Genomic DNA, 19,773 nt, shown 5'->3' with positions numbered 1-19,773 from the left:
AATGAAGATAAGATATGGAAATCGCTTGGAGCCAAGTCTGGGCTGTACGGCGGGTGTCCCAGCAGTTCGAATCCTAACTCTTTTATTGCTTCGGCCGTCCGCTTGGCAGACTGTGGCCGAGTGTTATCTTGCTGCAGTATTACTCAACGTTTGGATCTGAATGCAATTTCCAGTTTAGTTCGCAACACGTGACAATAGTTCTCTCTGTCTCTGTCAGTCCATAATGGCCTGGGGGACATCGGCTGGTACGTATTTCTTGACTCTTGAGTCGTGATAGGCATCTGGCACCACAGTGCGCTTGCTTTCTACGAATAATATCGGCAGGTTTAACACCTTCTACAAACAAACAGCGAATCACTGCCCTCCTTGGTGCAGATGGACTATGGAGCTGTCATGTTTCACGGTCTTCTACAATACTACGACTAACGCGGGAATAAGAGTGACACGTTAAATAGAATTGTTGCAGATGAAAATACTTCAGCCCTGGATACTGGCAGTGTTACCAACACCCAAGGCGAGAAATTGCGAAAGTCCGTTTACTTTCTGACTTCCCCTCGTCAATACCTACATTAATCTATATGTTACAATTTTTGCGTTACATGTCGTACACCAAATGTTAATTATTGTCTGCAGAAACCAACTATCATCCCTATGAAATTTACTGGCTCGGTGAACAACCCGGAACAGAGGGTAGCGTACTTCGGCGAGGACTTGGGGATGAACTCGCACCATCAGCACTGGCACATGGACTTCCCGTTCTGGTGGAAGCCGACCTACGACCAACCCAAGGACCGCAAGGGAGAACTCTTCTTCTACATGCACCACCAAATGACCGCCAGGTATGTGTTTGAGAACATGCAGTTATAAAGCAAGGCTGCCTACCGTTATCACGTTTACAGTCACGGCGCCATGCCGTGTAGCACATCAACTTGGCACTCACATATGAGAAACATGTTTCCAATACTCGGCAGTAGTTTTCTTGCTCTTAAAGTTCGCTTGTCTACCCGACTGAGCTACGAATAAAAGTTCGAACACGTCTGACCCTAGTCGCATATACACAATTTATTAAGTTCTAGGTTTCGCAGGCTATGTCAAAGTAGGTTTGGTGTGCTGACGTTTCGTACGAAGCAACATGTCACATTTTCTGATACTGGATTTGTAACTATTTACTCTGAGGATATTATCAGTCCATGATATTTACAGACAGTTTCAAGTTCCCAGGTGGTCAAAGCAATCTGGGACAAAAGATCAACAACAAGTCTTTCTTTGATCAGACAGCAGGTTGCTCACACCTGCGAGATTCACAGGTTCGTTATTGGAATACACCCTGTGTTTCAGTTGCACGTGAATTTTCTTTATGACAAAGCGAAAATTTACAAAGTAACCTAATGCATAAACACAGGCGTATGCCAAGGGGCCATTCTCATCATAAACTGTTTTATTGAATGGTTTCTAGAAAATTATGATATTTTATCTACTTGACATCTCACCCACCTAGTTCAGTCTAGTCACATGGTTTTCATATATAATTTGGTTAACCATGACTCTCTGTATCGAGTTACGTACTTAACAGGTGTAGAATAAAACAAGAGAATACCTCATATCGTTAGATCTGAAGGTAGTGCTTGTATTTCCAGTGCGGTCTGTCATAACTCCCCCCCCTCCCTCCCCCCCCCCCCACCCCCCAAAAGCGAGGATCCTTCAGAGGATACATTTGCAATGTCGTTGCTGGACTATGTGTTAGTGTGCGTTATAATATCAGTGGAAGAAATCAGCACATTAATTTGTGTTTATAAAATTCGCACAGTCTAATGGTGAATACGTTTATTATGGAATAAGTAGCCTGTTTCATCTTGACAAATTAAAATTGGACGCTGTTGCGTCTTACATTAAAACTGAGCCATCTCTGAAGTCATGAAACTCTAGCTAGAGGATCAAAACGGATCACTAATTTCCCTTTCAGAGTAGCGGCAGGTGGCTTAGCCATCTTGGCTGTTATACAATCATTCTCGTTTTTATCACAAGCTCAGCTGTTTTCAGATGTGTACCATTTTGAAGTGTTTCTCCTACCGTCCTAATTTTATGTCGTCACCCCCTGCGGGTACAAAAATGATGGCGTTGTTTAAATATACATGTATTTGTTTTTTTTAAAAAAAATGCCAAAACTAGAAGAAAATTTACGGTGATGATCTGTCCGAAAACCAGTTCCTATAGATATGTGGGCCGGTGCAGATCCGCAATTCAGCGTTTGTATTTTAATTACAGATGATGCAAAAGTCACAAAAGATGCAAGAGTAAATTACCGCAATACGCATGCGTGGACAGGTGCAAATCCTCGAGGCGTGATGCACGTAAGACATCAGGATTGATTGAGTATGTATGTAAGGGTAGAAATTATGATGATGAATTTTGCTTTGCGGGGCGTGGTTGTCAGCGCCCGTACAAATCCCCAACGTGTCCACATTCCAGTCTCGCCAATTACTGAATGACGATGAAATAATGAGGACAACACAAACATCTAGTGTTTGGGCGGAGAAAATCCCCGACGCGGCTGGGAATCGAACCAGGAGCCCCGTGATCCAGGGTCAACAACGCAAAACTTTTTTTTCATTGTTATATTTTGTTCGTTATTATTCGTTGTTGCATTTGGGAGTAAGTTCCTATGGGACCAAACTGCTGAGGGGTTGCATTTGTTGGGGGAGTATCTCCCGTGACACCTGTTGAAGTTTATCGCTGGTCCCTTCCCTCAGCTTTTTATTACAGAGAGCAGCTAACCGTCTCACCGAACACGCTGAGCTACCGCGCCGGCGCAACTGGATCGCGAGCTGTGGGCGACAGGAATTGTCGATGACGGACTGATGGGGCCATAAACTTCAACAAAAAGATTATCAGGTGCTATGTATCACTGATTTCTAAGCGATGAATCACCACGCTGTTGGAGAACGTTACCTTTGCGGAAAGTCAGCGACTGCGATTTATTCATGGTGAAACACCACCCCATTTTCTACGGTTCGTGTGATAGTACCTGAACGCAACGTTTCATGGGTGACGGATTGGCCTACGAGGTCCAGTAGCATCGTTTTCCCGTTCACCGGACGTGAATCCGTTAGATTTCCGGCTACGGTGACATTTAAAGGCGTTGGTATACGTCCAAAACCATTGACAAGGGGGTTGTTGTTGCAGGAGTGTGTGACCAATGCACGTGAGGCAATCCCAGTGGAGTTAGGTGTATTTGAAAGCAGTGCGTAGTTCACTGTGAAAAGAGCTGAAGGATGTGTCAGGATAGGTAGTAAACACATCCAGCACTGCCTATAGTATCTGCTTCCACATAGCAGACAGATGTGTATTAGAGGACACTTTGGCCCATATCTCAGCAAATATTACTTTCTGGAGATATCATTGTAGGAATTGGTTCAAGTGGCTCTGAGCACTATGGGACTTAACTTCTGAGGTCATCAGTCCCCTAGAACTTAGAACTACTAAAACCTAACTAAGGACACCACACACATCCATGCCCGAGCCAGGATTCGAACCTGCGGCCGTAGTGGTCGCGCAATTCCAGACTGTAGCGCCTAGAACCGGTCGACCAATCCGGCCGGCTTATAGGAATTCTCTTTTAGTTTTGACGCATACTGCATCCTATAGGTTAGGTTAGGTTAGTGTTGTTTATTGTCCCGTCGACAACGAGGTCATTAGAGACGGAGCGCAAGCTCGGGTTAGGGAAGGATGGGGAAGGAAATCGGCCGTGCTCTTTCAAAGGAACCATCCCGGCATTTGCCTCAAACGATTTAGGGAAATCACGGAAAACCTAAATCAGGATGGATGGAGACGGGATTGAACCGTCGTCCTCCCGAATGCGAGTCCAGTGTGCTAACCACTGCGCCACCTCGCTCGGTTGCATCCTATAGAAATATGCGACACTTCTGTTAAACACCCTGTAACACATTGCACAGAACATTGCTCTACAGGCTACCCGCCAGGGCAGTGGAGAGCGCTAATGCGCTGCTTCCTGGACTCGGGTAGGCGCGCCGGCCCCAGACAGAATCCGCCCGGCGGATTAACGACCAGGGCCGATGTGCCGGCCAGCCTGGATGTGGTTTTTAGGCGGTTTTCCACATCCCACTAGGTGAATACCGGGCTGGTCCCCTTGTTCCGCCTCAGTTACACGGCTCGCAGACATCTGAACACATTCGCACTGTTCCATGGATTACACTCGACGCAGACAGTTGGGGTACACTAATTCCGTCTGGGGGGGTATGGGATGGCGGCAGGAATGGCATCCGGCCACCCCTTAAACATTAACATTCCAAATCCGATTAACGATGGCGGGACAAGGTTCAAGCGATAGATAGATAGATCGATTGCTCTACACAGGCTGATTCGAAACTTGCAAACGACAAATCACCAAGCTCAGCTGGTCATATGATTATATAACAGCCACGGGGGAAAACGGAACTGACTTTCACTAAATTCGTGGCTGTGGCACCGGACATGAAAGAAAGTGGACCTCCAGAAACTCGCCGGCCGTGAGGCAAAGTGACAGAGAGAACTCTTTGTGGTGCAGATTCGACGCCGAGCGGCTGTCCAATGACCTGCCGCCGGTGCGGCCGCTGGGCTGGTACGAGCAGATCGAGGAGGGCTTCGCGCCGGGCGCCATGTACGAGAACGGCCAGGAGTTCCCCATGCGACCCGACCGCGTCAGCTTCCGCGACCTGCCCTGGCTGCGCATCTCCAGCATGCAGGCCTACGAGGACCGCATCCGGGACGCCATCGCTGCCGGATTCGTCAGAACGGTAAGATCTGACACGGAACACGCTGTAGAGTGTATGCTGTGATGTAAAAGAGGATCGTCTTTAGAAGTCTTCGAGCTCTGTTCAGTTGATGTACCTCGATGTACCTCGATGTGTACAGCCCCGGTCGGGGCACATATTTTCAGCTGTCCACATCGAGGTACATCAACAACACCTGTCGGCAGCTGAGGTTGTCAGTTAGTCATCATTTATAACATAAATTAGTCTAGTAATCGCGAAGTCGCTGTTTCGAATCTCACTAGAAGCGACCTTTTTTAATCCCTTTTTTTTAAATTGTGTATTTATTGTTGTATAAAAATATTAATAATAATAATGCCGTGTGGCACACCACACCAGCCTGGAGCAACTCTTTCAATTGGACGCCGCTTCGGCCACTTGCATTTCCGTCAGCCCCTGGCATCTCGTTTTCCCCGGACTGTCACCCATCCAAGGACTAACCGAGCCCAACGTTGCTTAACTTCGTTGGTCGGCCGAGAACGTGGCAAGGCCGTTGGGCAAAATGTTAAACAAAAATATAGAATTAATCATTTTGAATCTAATATCTTATTAGTTTAAATTACTGATTGCATGAAAATACGAGTATTCGCAACAAACTAAAATTTGGTTCAAATCAACCATAAAATAAAAACTCCTTCATTTATAGCCAGTCAACAGTACTATTAATGCACAATTTTAAACATGGCTGTGAGCCAGCAGGCGTACAAGAACGTGATTTGTATAATACAGCTAACCAGTTGCAAGAAGATGTAACTGACCTGGTTTCAACACCGACTACGGGTGTCTTCATCAGTAAAAACAAAATCAATTACATGTAGTGACAGATGAAAAAAGATTTACAAGAAAACTGCTCTCGGAATATAAAATAACTTCTTAAAATCATTTTGTGGCAGTTCAGCGTGCTACACATGTAGCTATAATTTTTACTGGCAAGTGCCATTGTTACGTCAGTTCCAATACCTGTAATTTTTATATGGTTTTAAATATGAATTTAAGAAGTTATTTTATATGACGAGAGCAATTTGCTCGTAAATCTGATTTTAGATATAACTATTTTTGGTTTTGCTGATGAAGACACCCATAGTCGGTGTCGAAAGCAGGTCAAGATAAATCTTGTTGCAACCGGGTTGCTGTAGTATACAAATCACATTACTTATGTACATAATTTTTTCATTTAACACTAAGAAATTTCACATGTATCCATTAAATTCTAATTTCTCTTCATGCGGTTGTTAGTTAAAAATAAAATGATGTATTTCTTTTAAAACAGTTTGATCAATATTTGTTAATTAGCGTTTCCATTCCATAATAACTAAAGAAGTTAAATAAAAGCAAAAAGGAGTTGGCAAGTAGCGAGATTCGACTCCAGCAGTAAACTAACATCGCGCTAGACAGCCAACAGCGACTACGTTAATAAGTTACAAAAGTTCTATACATAACAACGCTCGGAAACCTCCGTATCTTCAAACGAGAACTGCGACATACTGGTTTAAAAATTGATAGCCGTGCACTGACCTTCTAGTTCCATAAGTATGAAGAAAATCGAAGTGCCCAGAACGTAACGGCGCCTTGTTGCGCTCCCACTGTGCTTCCCGAGCAATCCTTCTGAAAGATCTCAAACTTATTACAACCCCAACTTCACTGATGGAACAGATTAATATTTCTGTCAGTACGCAGAGGATTTCATATTAAGAGATGCTGATAGTGAACACACTGAGTTTCCCGTCTTGTGAACGTGTCTTCTAGACTCTGTCGGATGCTAGGTTTGAAACGATAAATGGGAAGGGTGAGGTTAAAGAGAAAAATTAACACACGTTTATTCCTCGTGCGTTGTTGTTAATTTCACTTTATACTTAGTGATCAAAAATGAAGCTAACTGTGTGAATACATAATGAAGCTTACGAAAACAGATACCACCTTCCTAATCGATGCTGCCCCCTGCTGAGAATAAGCACTTAAAAAATGAGGAATCCATTTTTCTTCTCTTCGCAATTTTTACCGTAAAATTTCAGTCTACAACCAAGGAGAGCCTATGATTTTCTGTTCCATTTTCTATCTGTTTTGTCAAGAAGCATTTCATGGTATGTTTCCCATCCCTGCCAAACTCGCAGAGAACTTTGATACATGGGTATTAAGTGTTGATCCGTTTTGACTCTGACTGGAATTGGTTCCCACAAGGTAATTTATTCGAGACACTGACTTAAACGGTATATGGACGTTGAAGTTAAAGTATGGATATGAATTTTTACATTCTACGATCGTAAGTTAATGAATATAACAGATGAGAGTGTCTGAGACATCAGTTGTGACACCAGAAAATAGAAAAAACTGATGCTACATCAGATTTCTTTGTTTTCATTATTCTCTACATTTATGGAAAATATTTATCTCTTAAACTCTTTATTTTTACGATCTGAGGACGTAAAAGTAAATATTTATTGAACATATTTTAATTCCGTCCTTGGAACTACAAAAAATGCATATTTTTGTCACCATAGTAGTTGCAAAGACGGAATTAAAATACGTTCAATAAATATAAAGCAAAAGACGGCAATACGACCGAACAAATGCAGAATTTAAAAGTTCGCATACAGTGCGATTTTTTCTACCGTGTACGAACTCAAGAGACTGATCGGCGAAAGAATACGGAACAAAATTGGTCTAATGAACTTACATCCGGAAATGCATGGTTTCGATGCTAGAGAACATTTATTCAATCATACTTTGTTTCAGAGACTGCGGTCTAATACGCTCTGTACCACGCAGCCACAGTCACAGTATGCATGGTTACCTCCTAGAGGGTGGTATTGTTCCACATACGTCATGCCGTAGCGCCCTCTCCTGCCATAGTAATTGGTAATGTTGTGTCCGATTCACTTCTCTTGCTGTCTCGCTGTGCAGTGGATGTGATACAGCGTTGTACGCAATGGGTCCGTATTCGAATCCAGAGCGTGCCGACAGAGCGTTTACTTACGGAAAGGCAAATGACAACTAGCGGCGGGCAGCAAGGTTGTATCGCGAGATCTATCCCCGCCGACAACAACCAGTGGATTCAATGTCTTCGATAGTGTTTCGCCCTTTGTCTGAGACAGGACGTTCACGAAGGAGGAAGTCATGAAGGACGCACCCGAAATGCTCGGACACCAGACTTGGAGGAAAATGTGATTAACACTGTGGAAGACGACCGCCGTATCAGTACCAGGCAGTTGGCCTGCCAGTGCAGAGTAAGCCAGATGACCGTGTGGAATATTTTCCAAGACAATCGTTACTGCCGGCCGGGGTGGCCGAGCGGTTCTAGGCGCTACAGTCTGGAACCACGCGACCGCTACGGTCGCAGGTTCGAATCCTGCCTTGGGCATGGATGTGTGTGATGTCCTTAGGTTAGTTAGGTTTAAGTAGTTCTAAGTTCTAGGGGACTGATGACCTTAGAAGTTAAGTCCCATAGTGCTCAGAGCCATTTTGAACCAATCGTTACTACAATTGTCACTTACAGCGTGTGCAGGGTTTACTAGCTACAGACTTTTCACTTCGGGAGCAGTTTTGTCACTGCTTTCTTCACCAACAACCATGGTTCCCGGATTTGTGTCATCCATCCTACTCACAGATGAGGCCACCTTTACGCGAAGTGGTGTCTTCAGCTTCCATGACAGTCATGTGTGGGATGGTATGCAGAACCCCCGTGATATGGTGACAGCGAATCACCAGCATCGGTGCAGCTGGAATGCGTGGACCGGGGTAATTGGTGGCGGTATTTTGGGACCAGTCTTCCTTTCACGTCGCCTAACAGGCCGGAACTATCGGCGTTTCTTGCGGGTGGCTTTGCCTTCCCTGCTGGAGAAAGTGCCGTTGATGATTCGAAATGTTAGATGGCTGCAACACATCTCAACCCGTGCGATTCCTAGTTATGGGGCCATCTCAAAAGTATCATGCATGCAGAAACCATTCCAGATGTGGAAACACTGGAGCAACGTATTTATGTTGCCTTTGACACTGTTCCGATGCATCCTGGTCAATGTGAACGTGTGAGACAGAACATGCTAAGGAGCATACACACATACGTTGAGGCACATGGAAACCATTTTCAATACATAATGTAACTGCGGCTGCATCGTACAGCGCTTATTAGACCGCAGTCTCTGTCACAATGTATGATTGAATAAATGGTCTCTAGCGTGGAAACCATGTATTTCCGAATGTAAGTTCATTAGACCTTCTTTGTTCCGTATCCTCTCATCGAACAATCCCTAGAGTTTGTACACGGTGGAAAAATCACCCTGTATAAAATTACAAGTTACTGTTCAACATTAGAATTTTTCTGAACTTAATAATTCGTGTTTCGCAATTAGTTGAGTATTTGTGGAAGACGTGAGACCGACCCTCCTACTGCCATATCAAACGCTAATTTAAGTGTTGACTTTTGCCATAAATTTCACATTATGCACCAGAAAAATGGTTTATTGATCGTAGGTCCCACTTAGTAAGCCGTCAAATTACGTCTTAGAACATTTTCAAGAGCTGGTGTCACTGACGTTAGTTCTGTTTGAGACTGCAAGGAGACAAGTGTTGCCTGAGAAGTCAAACACTGTTGTACATTTTCAAGAGCTAAAATTCATCGGCTTATGCAAGCAAGTATAAAAATAATGTTGCAATACAGTGACACAGAAAAATATTTAGTAAATAATTGAAACTTAATTATAGTGTTCATTCAAAACTTATGAAGGTGTTGAGAAAAATGCTTGGCAAACAAGCTACATTATTTCACATCCATCCGCAGGCCTTCCGAGGTCTCTATCAAAATCACAGTAATCCAAATTTGCAATCAGAAAGTTGGAGCCAGAGCAGCTAAGTAATTTGTGTTATTTACCAAACCTTTATCAAAGATATCGACTGTAAAACATTCATAATTATAGTAGCTTTCTATTTATATTAATGAACGAGGATTAATACGAAGGTACTAATACTGCTTTATTGAAGCAGTTATAGTGACTGGAGTACCCATACGAAGCAAATGTAATCAAATTAGTGTTCCTTACTCGACGAAAATTTCGGAATCTGTAATTAGGATTGCATGAAAAAGGCTGTTGCAGTTTTCCGAGCGCTGTGATACAATCAGTGCTGTTGGCCTGGTGAAATAATTTATCACCTCCAAACGCTGAAAAATTGTAAAGCAGAAACGTCCATCTGCGCGATTGTTTCATCGCAGCTGAATGCTTTTCGCTTTCCGATAAGCTTTAGGAGGCCATGACTCATAACGAATTGACGCAATCCTATATGAGCGTAAGGTTTTAAATTGTCACGTTCATTTAACGTGGAATCTGAAAACACTGCTTTGATTCGTAATGAAACTGTGAAATGACATGAGAACAGGAATAAATGTATTTCGGTACACAACAGTACATCGTACGCTCATTACGTGGCGTCTTCAATGTAATGGATTTTAATGTGTACAATACAACATTCCAAGTACACAGAGCTCAAGGTGAATAAAGAGAGCTTGTTTTCCGAGGCAACTACTGAGGCGATGTTTGCAAATGCATTGCTCGGTTATTACGTTGTGTGTAAGATCACACTTTTTTCCCCATTATGAGGATACTTCTGGGTACAAGTTACTGAGACAAACAAGTCGCGCGTTCATAACAAATTTAATGAAGTATGCGCTCTATTGGACGGCGTATACATCATTGTTAGTAATCTGACACATAGGTCCAGTTTCTCGTTTATCAATTAATCGTTCAACTTAGAATGTGTTTCACACTCTGAGAAATATCAGGCTTATGTACGGTTCTCTCGGCACACCGTGCGCAAACGTTAATGAGGCATGAACCGGGACGACAGAGATCCAATCCCAACTGTAATCACCAGATTTATGTTCTGTGTGGTTTTCCTTAGTCGATTTAGGCACTTCCTCTTCTCTGTGCTACGTCCCTAACCCTTATTTCAGACGGGACATCGGTACGTAATCTTCCTTCCTTTCTAGGAGTGTGAAGCTATGTGTGTGTGTGTGTGTGTGTGTGTGTGTGTGTGTGTGTGCGTGTGTATGTGTGTGTCTGTGAGTGAGTGATAGGGAGAAAGAGAGAGACAGACAGATAGACGCACCTATGTGTTTTTTTGTATTTCGTTCTTAATTTTTAGGTTCTTCGGATGGGAACTGCATTGGGGTTGGACTATCCAAGCATGTATAGCTGTCGAGGTCCTGAACTCGATGCGCTGAAGAACTCCTAATAGTTATCGAATTGCCCTACGATTTTGCTACATATATTGTTTTCGAGTATTATGAAATATCTCCAAGGAAACGATCTAACGACACATAACCAGCAAACAGTCAGAAAATATCTTTCTTATTAAAGACAACTAGCTCTTAATATATACGAGGTAATGAGTGCTATCGACAATGGATTGTACGTTGATTCTACATTTCTAGATTTCCAGAAGGCGTTCGACACAGTGTCTGAGAAGGAGTTTCTAATCAAATTGTCTATCTATGGAGTCTCAGTTGTATAACAGGATCCATGATTTTCTGTCAGAAAGGTCACAGTTCGCAGTAACTGACAGAAGGTCTTTGAGCGAATCAGAACTGATATCTAAGGTTCCTCAAGGAAGTGTTATAGATCCTATGCTATTGCTAATCTATACAAACGATTAAGAACGCAATCTGAGCAGCCGCCTTACATTGCTTGAAATGAAGTTATCGTTTACTGTCTAGTAAAGTCGTCAGAAGATCAAAACGATTTTCAAAATGACTCAATTCAGTCAGTTGACCCTAACAATACCAAATGCGAAATTCTGCACGTGAGTACTAAAAAAAATCCTTTAAATTTCGATTACACGGTGCATCACACAAATATAACTCGAACTGCCGCCAATCTATAAAAAATTTTCTGAGGAAGGTGAAACAAAGTAGTGCTTTATTGGCAAAACTCTCAGAAGATACAATTAATCTACTACAGACACTGCCTACGCTACACTTGTCTTGAGATACGATTGACGGAAAAACCAATGAAGTTCAAAGAAGGGCAGTTCGTTTAACTTTTTCACCAAATAGGGGAGAGAGTGTCACGGATACGGTGTGCTAATTGGGGGCATAATCATTCAAGTAGAGGCGTTTTTCATTGCGGCGAGATCTTTTAAGGAAATTTTAATCACCAGCTTTCTTCTCCGAATGTGATAATACTTTTGTGGCTCTCACACACATATGGAGAAATAGCGACCATAATAAGAGAAATCGTTACTCACACGGAAATATTTACGTTTTCATTTAGAGCAAGTGCTATTCGAGAGTGGAGCGGTAGAGAAATAGTCTGATAGTGGTTCTGTAAACCCTATGCCAGACCTTTCATCTACATGTACATGGATACTCTGAAAATCACACGTAAGTGTCTGTCAGAGGGTTTATCGAACCACCATCACAATAATTCTCTATTATTTCACTCTCGAACAGCGCGCAGAAGAAACGAACACCAATATCTTTCCGTTCGAGTTCTGATTTCCCTCATTTTATTATGATGATCGTTTCTCCCTATATAGGTCGCCGTTAACGAAATATCTTCGCATTCGGAGGAAAAAGTTGGTGATTGAAATTTCGTAGGAAGATCCGCCGCAACGAGAAACACCTTTGTTTCAATGATGTCCACCCCAAATCCTCTATCATGTGCGTGACACTCTCTCCCCTCCTTCTCCACAAAACAAAACGTGCTTCTGTTCTTTGAACTTTCTCGATGTATTGCGTTAATCCTATCTGGTAAGAATCCCAGACCACGCAGCGTTACTCCAAAAGAGGACGAACAAGCGTAGTGTTGGCAGTCTCTTGGTAGATCTGTTGCATCTTCTAAGTGCTCTGCCTATAAATCGCACTATTTAGTTCGCCTTCCACACAACGTTTTCTGTGTTCCTTCCAATTTTAGTTGTTCGTAATTGTAGTTTCTAGGTATCTAGTTGAATTTAGGTCCTTTAGATTTGGTTTATCGTGTTACCGAAGTTTGACGGATTCCTTTTAGCAATCATGTGGATGATCTCATACTTTTCATTATTCAGAATAAGTTGCCAATTTTCACACCATATCTTTTGTAAATCCTTTTGCAGTTTGTTTTGATCTTTTTATGACTTTACTAGACGATAAACGATAACATCATCTACAAACAATCTAAGACGGCTGCTCAGATTGTCTCCCAGATCATTTATGTGGATAAGGAAGAAGAGACTGGCTAAAACAATAACTTGGGGATCGCTAGAAATCACATCTGTTATACTCGATGACTTTCCCTCAGTCACTACGAACTGTGACCTCTCTGACAGGAAATTACGAATCTAGTCACAGAACGGGATATGGCTCTGAGCACTATGGGACTCAACTGCTGAGGTCATTAGTCCCCTAGAACTTAGAACTAGTTAAACCTAACTAACCTAAGGACATCACAAACATCCATGCCCGAGGCAGGATTCGAACCTGCGTCCGTAGTGGTCTTGCAGAACGGGATAAACCAGCAATTTGACTACAAGTCGCTTGCGAGGTACAGTGTCAGAAGACTTCTGGCAGTATAGGACTACGAAATCAATTCGAAATTCCTTGTCAATAGCACTAAACACTTTGTGTGACTAAAGAGATAGTTGTGTTTCACAAAATCGATGTTATCTATGTCGGTGCGTCAATAGACCGTTCTCTTCGACGTAATTCATAAAGGTTGAACACAATATACGTTCCAAAATCCTGCTGCATATCGACGTTAATGATATGAGCCTGTAATTTAGTGGATTACTCCTACAACCTTCTTTGAATAGTGGTGCAACTTTCCAGTGTTTTGGGTACGGATCTTTCGTCGAGCGAGCGGTTGTATATGATTGTTATGTACGGAGCATCAGGATACTCTGAAAGGAACTTACCTGGTATACAGTCTGGATCGGAAAATTTGTGATTTAAGTGTGAATTGCAGAGTGGTCATGTATATGTAGCTGCTTTCGCCGTCGTGTGAGTTGATGTCGCTTTGCTTGTGCCGCAGCCGACGGGGGTGCAGTACCTGAACGAGACGGACGGCATCAACGTGCTGGGTGAGATCATCGAGTCGTCCAGACACAGCGTGAACCCACTGTACTACGGCCAGCTGCACAACGATGCCCACGTGCTGCTCTCCAAGATCGTCGACCCTGACCAGCGCTACGGGGTGAGTTCGCACGTCCCGTCGCCACCGCTTCTGTTTTTACATAACTGTAATCTCGCTTCAGAGTACGTTTTATAACATATATGACTTTTTCCCTTGTCAGGGTACCCTTTTCCTCTAGCTATCTTTATAATGTAGGAGAACTAGTTTCCTTCAGCTGTATTAAAATACACTGGTGTTCAAAATTAAAGCAACACACGTAAATTTTGCAAGGCTGCGTTTATTTTTTCACAAAACGGTGTAAACAGTTGGTAGTAAAGTAGAAACAACGTAAATAATACAGAACTGCTCTGTAGGTATCAGCATGGGTTTCGAAAAAGACGATCGTGTGAAACCCAGCTCGCGCTATACGTCCACGACACTCAGAGGGCCGTAGACACTGGTACCCAGATAGGTGCCGTGTTTCTTGACTTCCGCAAGGCGTTTGATACAGTTCCCCACAATCGTTTGATGAACAAAAGTAAGAGCATATGGATTATCAGACCAATTGTGTGATTGGATTGAAGAGTTCCTAGATAACAGCATGTCATTCTCAATGGAGAGAAGTCTTCCGAAGTAAGAGTGATTTCAGTTGTGCGGCAGGGGAGTGTCGTAGGACCGTTGCTATTCACAATATATGTAAATGACCTTGTGGATAACATCGGAAGTTCACTGATGCTTTTGCGGATGATGCTGTAGTATATCGAGAGGTTGTAACAATGGAAAATTGTACTGAAATGCAGGAGGATCTGCAACGAATTGACGTATGGCGCAGGGAATGGCAATTGAATATCAATGTAGACAAGAGTAATGCGCTGCGAATACACAGAAACAAAAATCCTTTATCATTTAGCTACAATATATCGGGTCAGCATCAGGAAGCAGTTAATGCCAGAAATTATCTGGAAGTAGGCATTAGGAGTGATTTGAAATGGAATGGCCATATAAAATTAATCGTCAGTAAAGGAGATGCCAGACTGAGATTCATTGGAAGAATCCTAAGGAAATGCAATCCGAAAATAAAGGACGTAGGTTACAGTACACTTGTTCGCCCACTGCTTGAATACTGCTCACCGGTGTGGAATCCGTACCAGATAGGGTTGATAGAAGAGATAGAGAAGATCCAACGGAGAGCATCGCGCTTCGTTACAGGATGATTTAGTAATCGTGAGAGCGGTGCGGAGATGATAGAGAAACTCCAGTGGAAGACTCTGCAAGAGAGACGCTCAGTAGCTCGGTACGGGCTTTTGTTGAAGTTTCGAGAACATACCTTCACCGAGGAGTCAAGCAATATATTGCTCCCTCCTACGTATATCTCGCGAAGACACCATGAGGATAAAATAAGAGAGAGATTAGAGCCCACACAGAGACATACCGACAATCTATATTTCCACGAACAGTACGACACTGGAATAGAAGGGAGAGCCGATAGAGGTACTCAAAGTGCCCTCCGCCACACACCGTCAGGTGGTTTGCGGAGTATGGATGTAGATGTAGATGAACTTGACAACTACAGCATGTGTAACGGTAGACATTGTTCGTTTTTTCCAACCTAACGTGTTTGCGCACACATTTCGACAACTCGTTAATCTGCTCAGTATGGAGTGTGACCACGTCTGGCACCAATACAAGCCTGACGACGAAGCGGCATGCTGTGAGTTATGTCATGTCTCATGTTGGGGCGCTAAGGCTCAATATTCCTGCAGAGCGCATTCTTGGAGAGTGGATGGTGAATGCTGACGTGATGCAAGCCGTCTCCCTAGCGCATCCCAGACATACTGTATGGAATTTCAATCGGGAGAGTGGGCAGACCATGCAGTGCGTGCAGTATCTTCCGTTTCCAAGGAAACATCAACCACGCCTGCTCTGTGAGATCGACCATTATCGTCCAGCAATACGAAATCTGGGCCCACAGCGTCTCGCAACAATCGCTTTACGACCCAATATTTCGTCACGACACCTGACAGCAGTTGAACCCTTGCCGATTCACCCGTACAATTTAATTAAGAGATGTTCGAGTGGTCAACATAATCCCTGCCCACATCATTAGGGATCATCCTCGATATCGGTCTCTTTCCACAACATTTGGCTCCCAAAATCGTGTTCCACGTTCCCTCCAGATACGAATCCATTGAGAATCACTCTCCAGACTAAATCGGGACTTATCTGTGAAAACAACATTGATCCTCCTTTCGACCACACGGGTGGCATGTTGATGACTTCACTCTAGTTGCTCCCTTATGTCAGAGGTAGACATACAGCAGGTGTCCAACAATAAAGGTCCCTCTGCCGAAACCTTCTCTACACTCTTTGCCTGGATACAACACGTCCAGTGGATGTTGTGAGGTCAGGTGCAAGTTGCCGTGTAGTACTAAGGCGGTACCGTCGTGCCCTTATAGCCAAATAACGATCCTCTCTTCTGAAGTCACACGATGTTGGCCCTGCCCTCGTCTTCGGGATAGAATTTCGGTCTGTATTCACTGTCGCCACATCGGACAAATAACAGAACAATTCACACCAAGCCATCGCGCCATATCAGTGTGCGACTGTCCTGCTTCCTTTCCTTCTCTGGCCCTCCACCGCAGAGAGTCAGGCAAACATCTTCTCTGTGCCATACTACAACGTTTGTGATTGTGTACACGAGGATTGTGGATGTGGGGCTACCCGGCAAATACTATATCGTTTCATAGGCGCCCTGACATCACCGTTGCCATGGTTGCCCATTGACCGAAATGTTTTCTTCCGTGCAGATCACGATCGTACAGACATCTGGTTGACAGTTTGTACGATTATATCGTGAATTAGACACAGGACGAAGAAACCCGTTTGTTGCTTTAATTTTTGACACCAGGCTATACTACGGCTATTACACCTTTTCTTAGTTCGCTGTTTGCCTTGCTCGATTTCATTCATTCTAAATGACTAGTCCGCCTGCTAACAATGCTACACATAATATAATTGTATTGAAATGGATGTTGACAGGATAAGATGCTGCAGCAAGAAGAAATCGATAGATAAACTATGAAATTTGTCACATATTTATGAATTCCTAGCACAGTTCAATGCACCGTTCTACCCGAAATCGGCAGATGTAAAAGAAATTGTTAGAGTTGCACAGGGCAGTATTACACTGAGATAACAAAAGTCATGGGGATGCAGAACGCACATATACAGATGGCACTGGTATTACGTACACAAGCTTTAAAAAGATAGTGCACTAGCGCAGCTGTCATTCCTACTCAGATGACTGATGTGAATAGATTTATGCACTGATTATGGCCACAAGACGGGAATTAACAGACTGAATGCGGAATGGTAGTTGGAGCTAGACACATTGGACATTCCATTTGGGAAACCGTTAGGAAATTCAATATTTCAGTATCCACAGTGCCAGGGCTATGTGGAGAATACCAAATGTCAGGCATTACCGACGGTCTTCACTTAAGTACCGACAGCAGCAGCCTTTTCGTAGAGCTGTCAGTGCTAATAGACAAGCAAAACTGGGTGAAATAACCGCAGAAATCCATGTGGGACGTACGACGAACCTATCCGTTAGGACAGAGCGGCGAAACGTGGCATTAATGGGCTATGGCAGCAGGTGGCCGACAAGAGTGCCTTCTCCAACAGCACATCGCCAGTGGTATTTTTGCTGAGCTCGTGACCATATCGGTTGGACCCTAGATGACGGGAAAACCGTTTTCTGCTCAGATGAGTCCCGATTTCAGTTGATAAGATCTGATGGTAGGGTTCGAGTGTGGCGCAGACCACACGAAGCCATGGAACCAAGTTGTGTCAACAACTCACTTTGCCAGCTCGTGGTGGCTCCATAATGGTGTGGGTTGTGTTTAAATGGAATTTAAAGGGTTCTTTGGTCCTACTGAACCGATCACTGATCGGAAATGGTTACGTACGCCTACTTGGAGACCATTTCCAGCCATTCACGTACTTCGTTTTCCCAAAAAACGGGAATTTTTTTATGGGTGACAATGCACCATGTCACCCGGCCGCAATTGTCCGCTACTGGATCCAAGAATATTATGGACAATTCGAGCGAATAATATGGCCGCACAGATCGTCCGTCATGAATCCCATCAAACATTTATGGTGCATAATCGAGAGGTCAGTTCGTGCGCAAAGTGCTGCACCGGCAACACTTTCGCAATTACGGACAGCTATAGAGGCAGAATGGCTCACTACTATTGCAGGGGACTTCCAAAGATTTGTTGTGTCCACACCACGTTGAGTTCCTGCAGTACGCTGGCAAAAAGTATGTCCGACACGATGTTAGAAGGTATCCCACGACTTCTGTCACCACAGTGTTCTGTATTCAGTTCAAGATTTAAATCACTGTTCCGGTGACTCAAGTTAGAAGCACGTTAAGGCTGCTCGCGGATGGTTCTGCTGTCTGTAGGAACGCAGATCTATATGATTCGACGCTTAACACAGCGACTGTACAGACATTCAGTACAAACAAATGGGGCACTGAGAACCATAAGGGACCAAAGCACACCGCCGTCGATTTTGAGACTGTAGCATGTATGCACGATCCTGACATCTGCTGGTCTTGCAGTGAACCAGCTTTATCAGTGCGGCACCCATATACTGTATGTACGAACATTTGCGAAAAGCTGCCGCACCGATTTCTTTGATATTCTCTTCCATAAGGACCCAAAGCACAAATTATCATTCTTGTAGGTATGCTAATTAGCTACACTGTGAAGGAAAATTACATTTTGCTCTGTTGTGAATGTATTACATATCCAATGAGGATAACAATCATAATAAGTCTTAACTACATTATTAAACTGTAACGATTCATAGTGGGTAATGACATCTACCTGTTACTAGGAAGCTCTGACGATATCCCTGAAGAAAATCCGAAATTTTGCTGGTGGGGTTTGGGTCACAATGCATTTGCGATTAGGTTTATTATGGTTCGATGTATTAGCGGCGTTACTTGGTCATGTACCATTATTTATGCACTAGTATTTAATATACATGATTATCTTTACCAATAAATACTGGTCATTGCAACTAACTGTGGTGTTTCGGTACTTTTTCTGCACTGCATAAAGGGTTTTTAATTCTGAAGGGGAGGGGACGGGGAAGGGGGGCGCATAAAATTCCGGGGGCGAAACGAACAAAAGGCTACTTACAGCTTGTATAGCAGCCAGACGGTAGTTATAAGAGTCGAGGGTCATGAAAGGAAAGCAATATTGGGACGGGGCTATGTTATTCAGTTTGTGCATTGAGCAAGCAATTGAGTAAAAAGGAGAAATTTCGAAAGATAGTTCAGGGATAAAAATAAAAGCCTTAAGATTTGTGGATGGCTTCGTAATTCTGTCAGAGACAGCAAATGACTTGAATGCGCTCTTGAACTGAGTGAATAGAATCATTAAGAAAGATAATAGGATGAATACATCAAAAGTAAAACAAGAGTAATGGAATGTAGTAGAATTAAATAAGCGATGTTACGAAAATTAGCTTAGGAAATGAGACGCGAAAAGTAGTAAATGAGTTTTAGTATTTAGGTATTTGCCGAAGTAGGCAAGCCGTAAAATGCACTCTGTTAACAGCAAGAAAAGCATTTTTGTAAAAAAGGGATTTTTTAACATCTAATGCGAATGTGTCTGACGTGGTACCTCAACCAGAAGTGAAACATTTACCATAAGCAGTTCAGATAAGAAGAGAATAGAAACTTTTAAACATATTGCTACAGAAAAATGCCTAAGATTAAATGGGTTGATAGAATAATCAATGAGGAGGCACTGAACAGAAACGGGGAAAAGTAAATGAATGGCACATCTTACTAGAGGAACGATCAGCTGACAGGA

General features: G+C 43.2%; 1 protein-coding gene across 1 annotated transcript in view; it reads left to right on the top strand.

The window, feature by feature from the left end:
- The window catches only part of LOC124596217 (hemocyanin-like), a 51,945-nt gene that overhangs the window by 13,418 nt on the left and 18,754 nt on the right, over positions 1-19,773 (top strand). The window contains exons 4-6 of the mRNA XM_047135271.1: positions 634-839; positions 4,565-4,793; positions 13,802-13,963. Of these exons, the coding sequence (XP_046991227.1) occupies positions 634-839; positions 4,565-4,793; positions 13,802-13,963 (597 nt within the window). The remainder of the gene's footprint in view (positions 1-633; positions 840-4,564; positions 4,794-13,801; positions 13,964-19,773) is intronic.

Source organism: Schistocerca americana, chromosome 2 (genome assembly GCF_021461395.2).
Source record: "Schistocerca americana isolate TAMUIC-IGC-003095 chromosome 2, iqSchAmer2.1, whole genome shotgun sequence".
Taxonomy (NCBI): Eukaryota; Metazoa; Arthropoda; class Insecta; order Orthoptera; family Acrididae; genus Schistocerca; species Schistocerca americana.
Note: the sequence above shows the minus strand (reverse complement) of the source record. Positions and strands in the feature narration are given on the sequence as shown.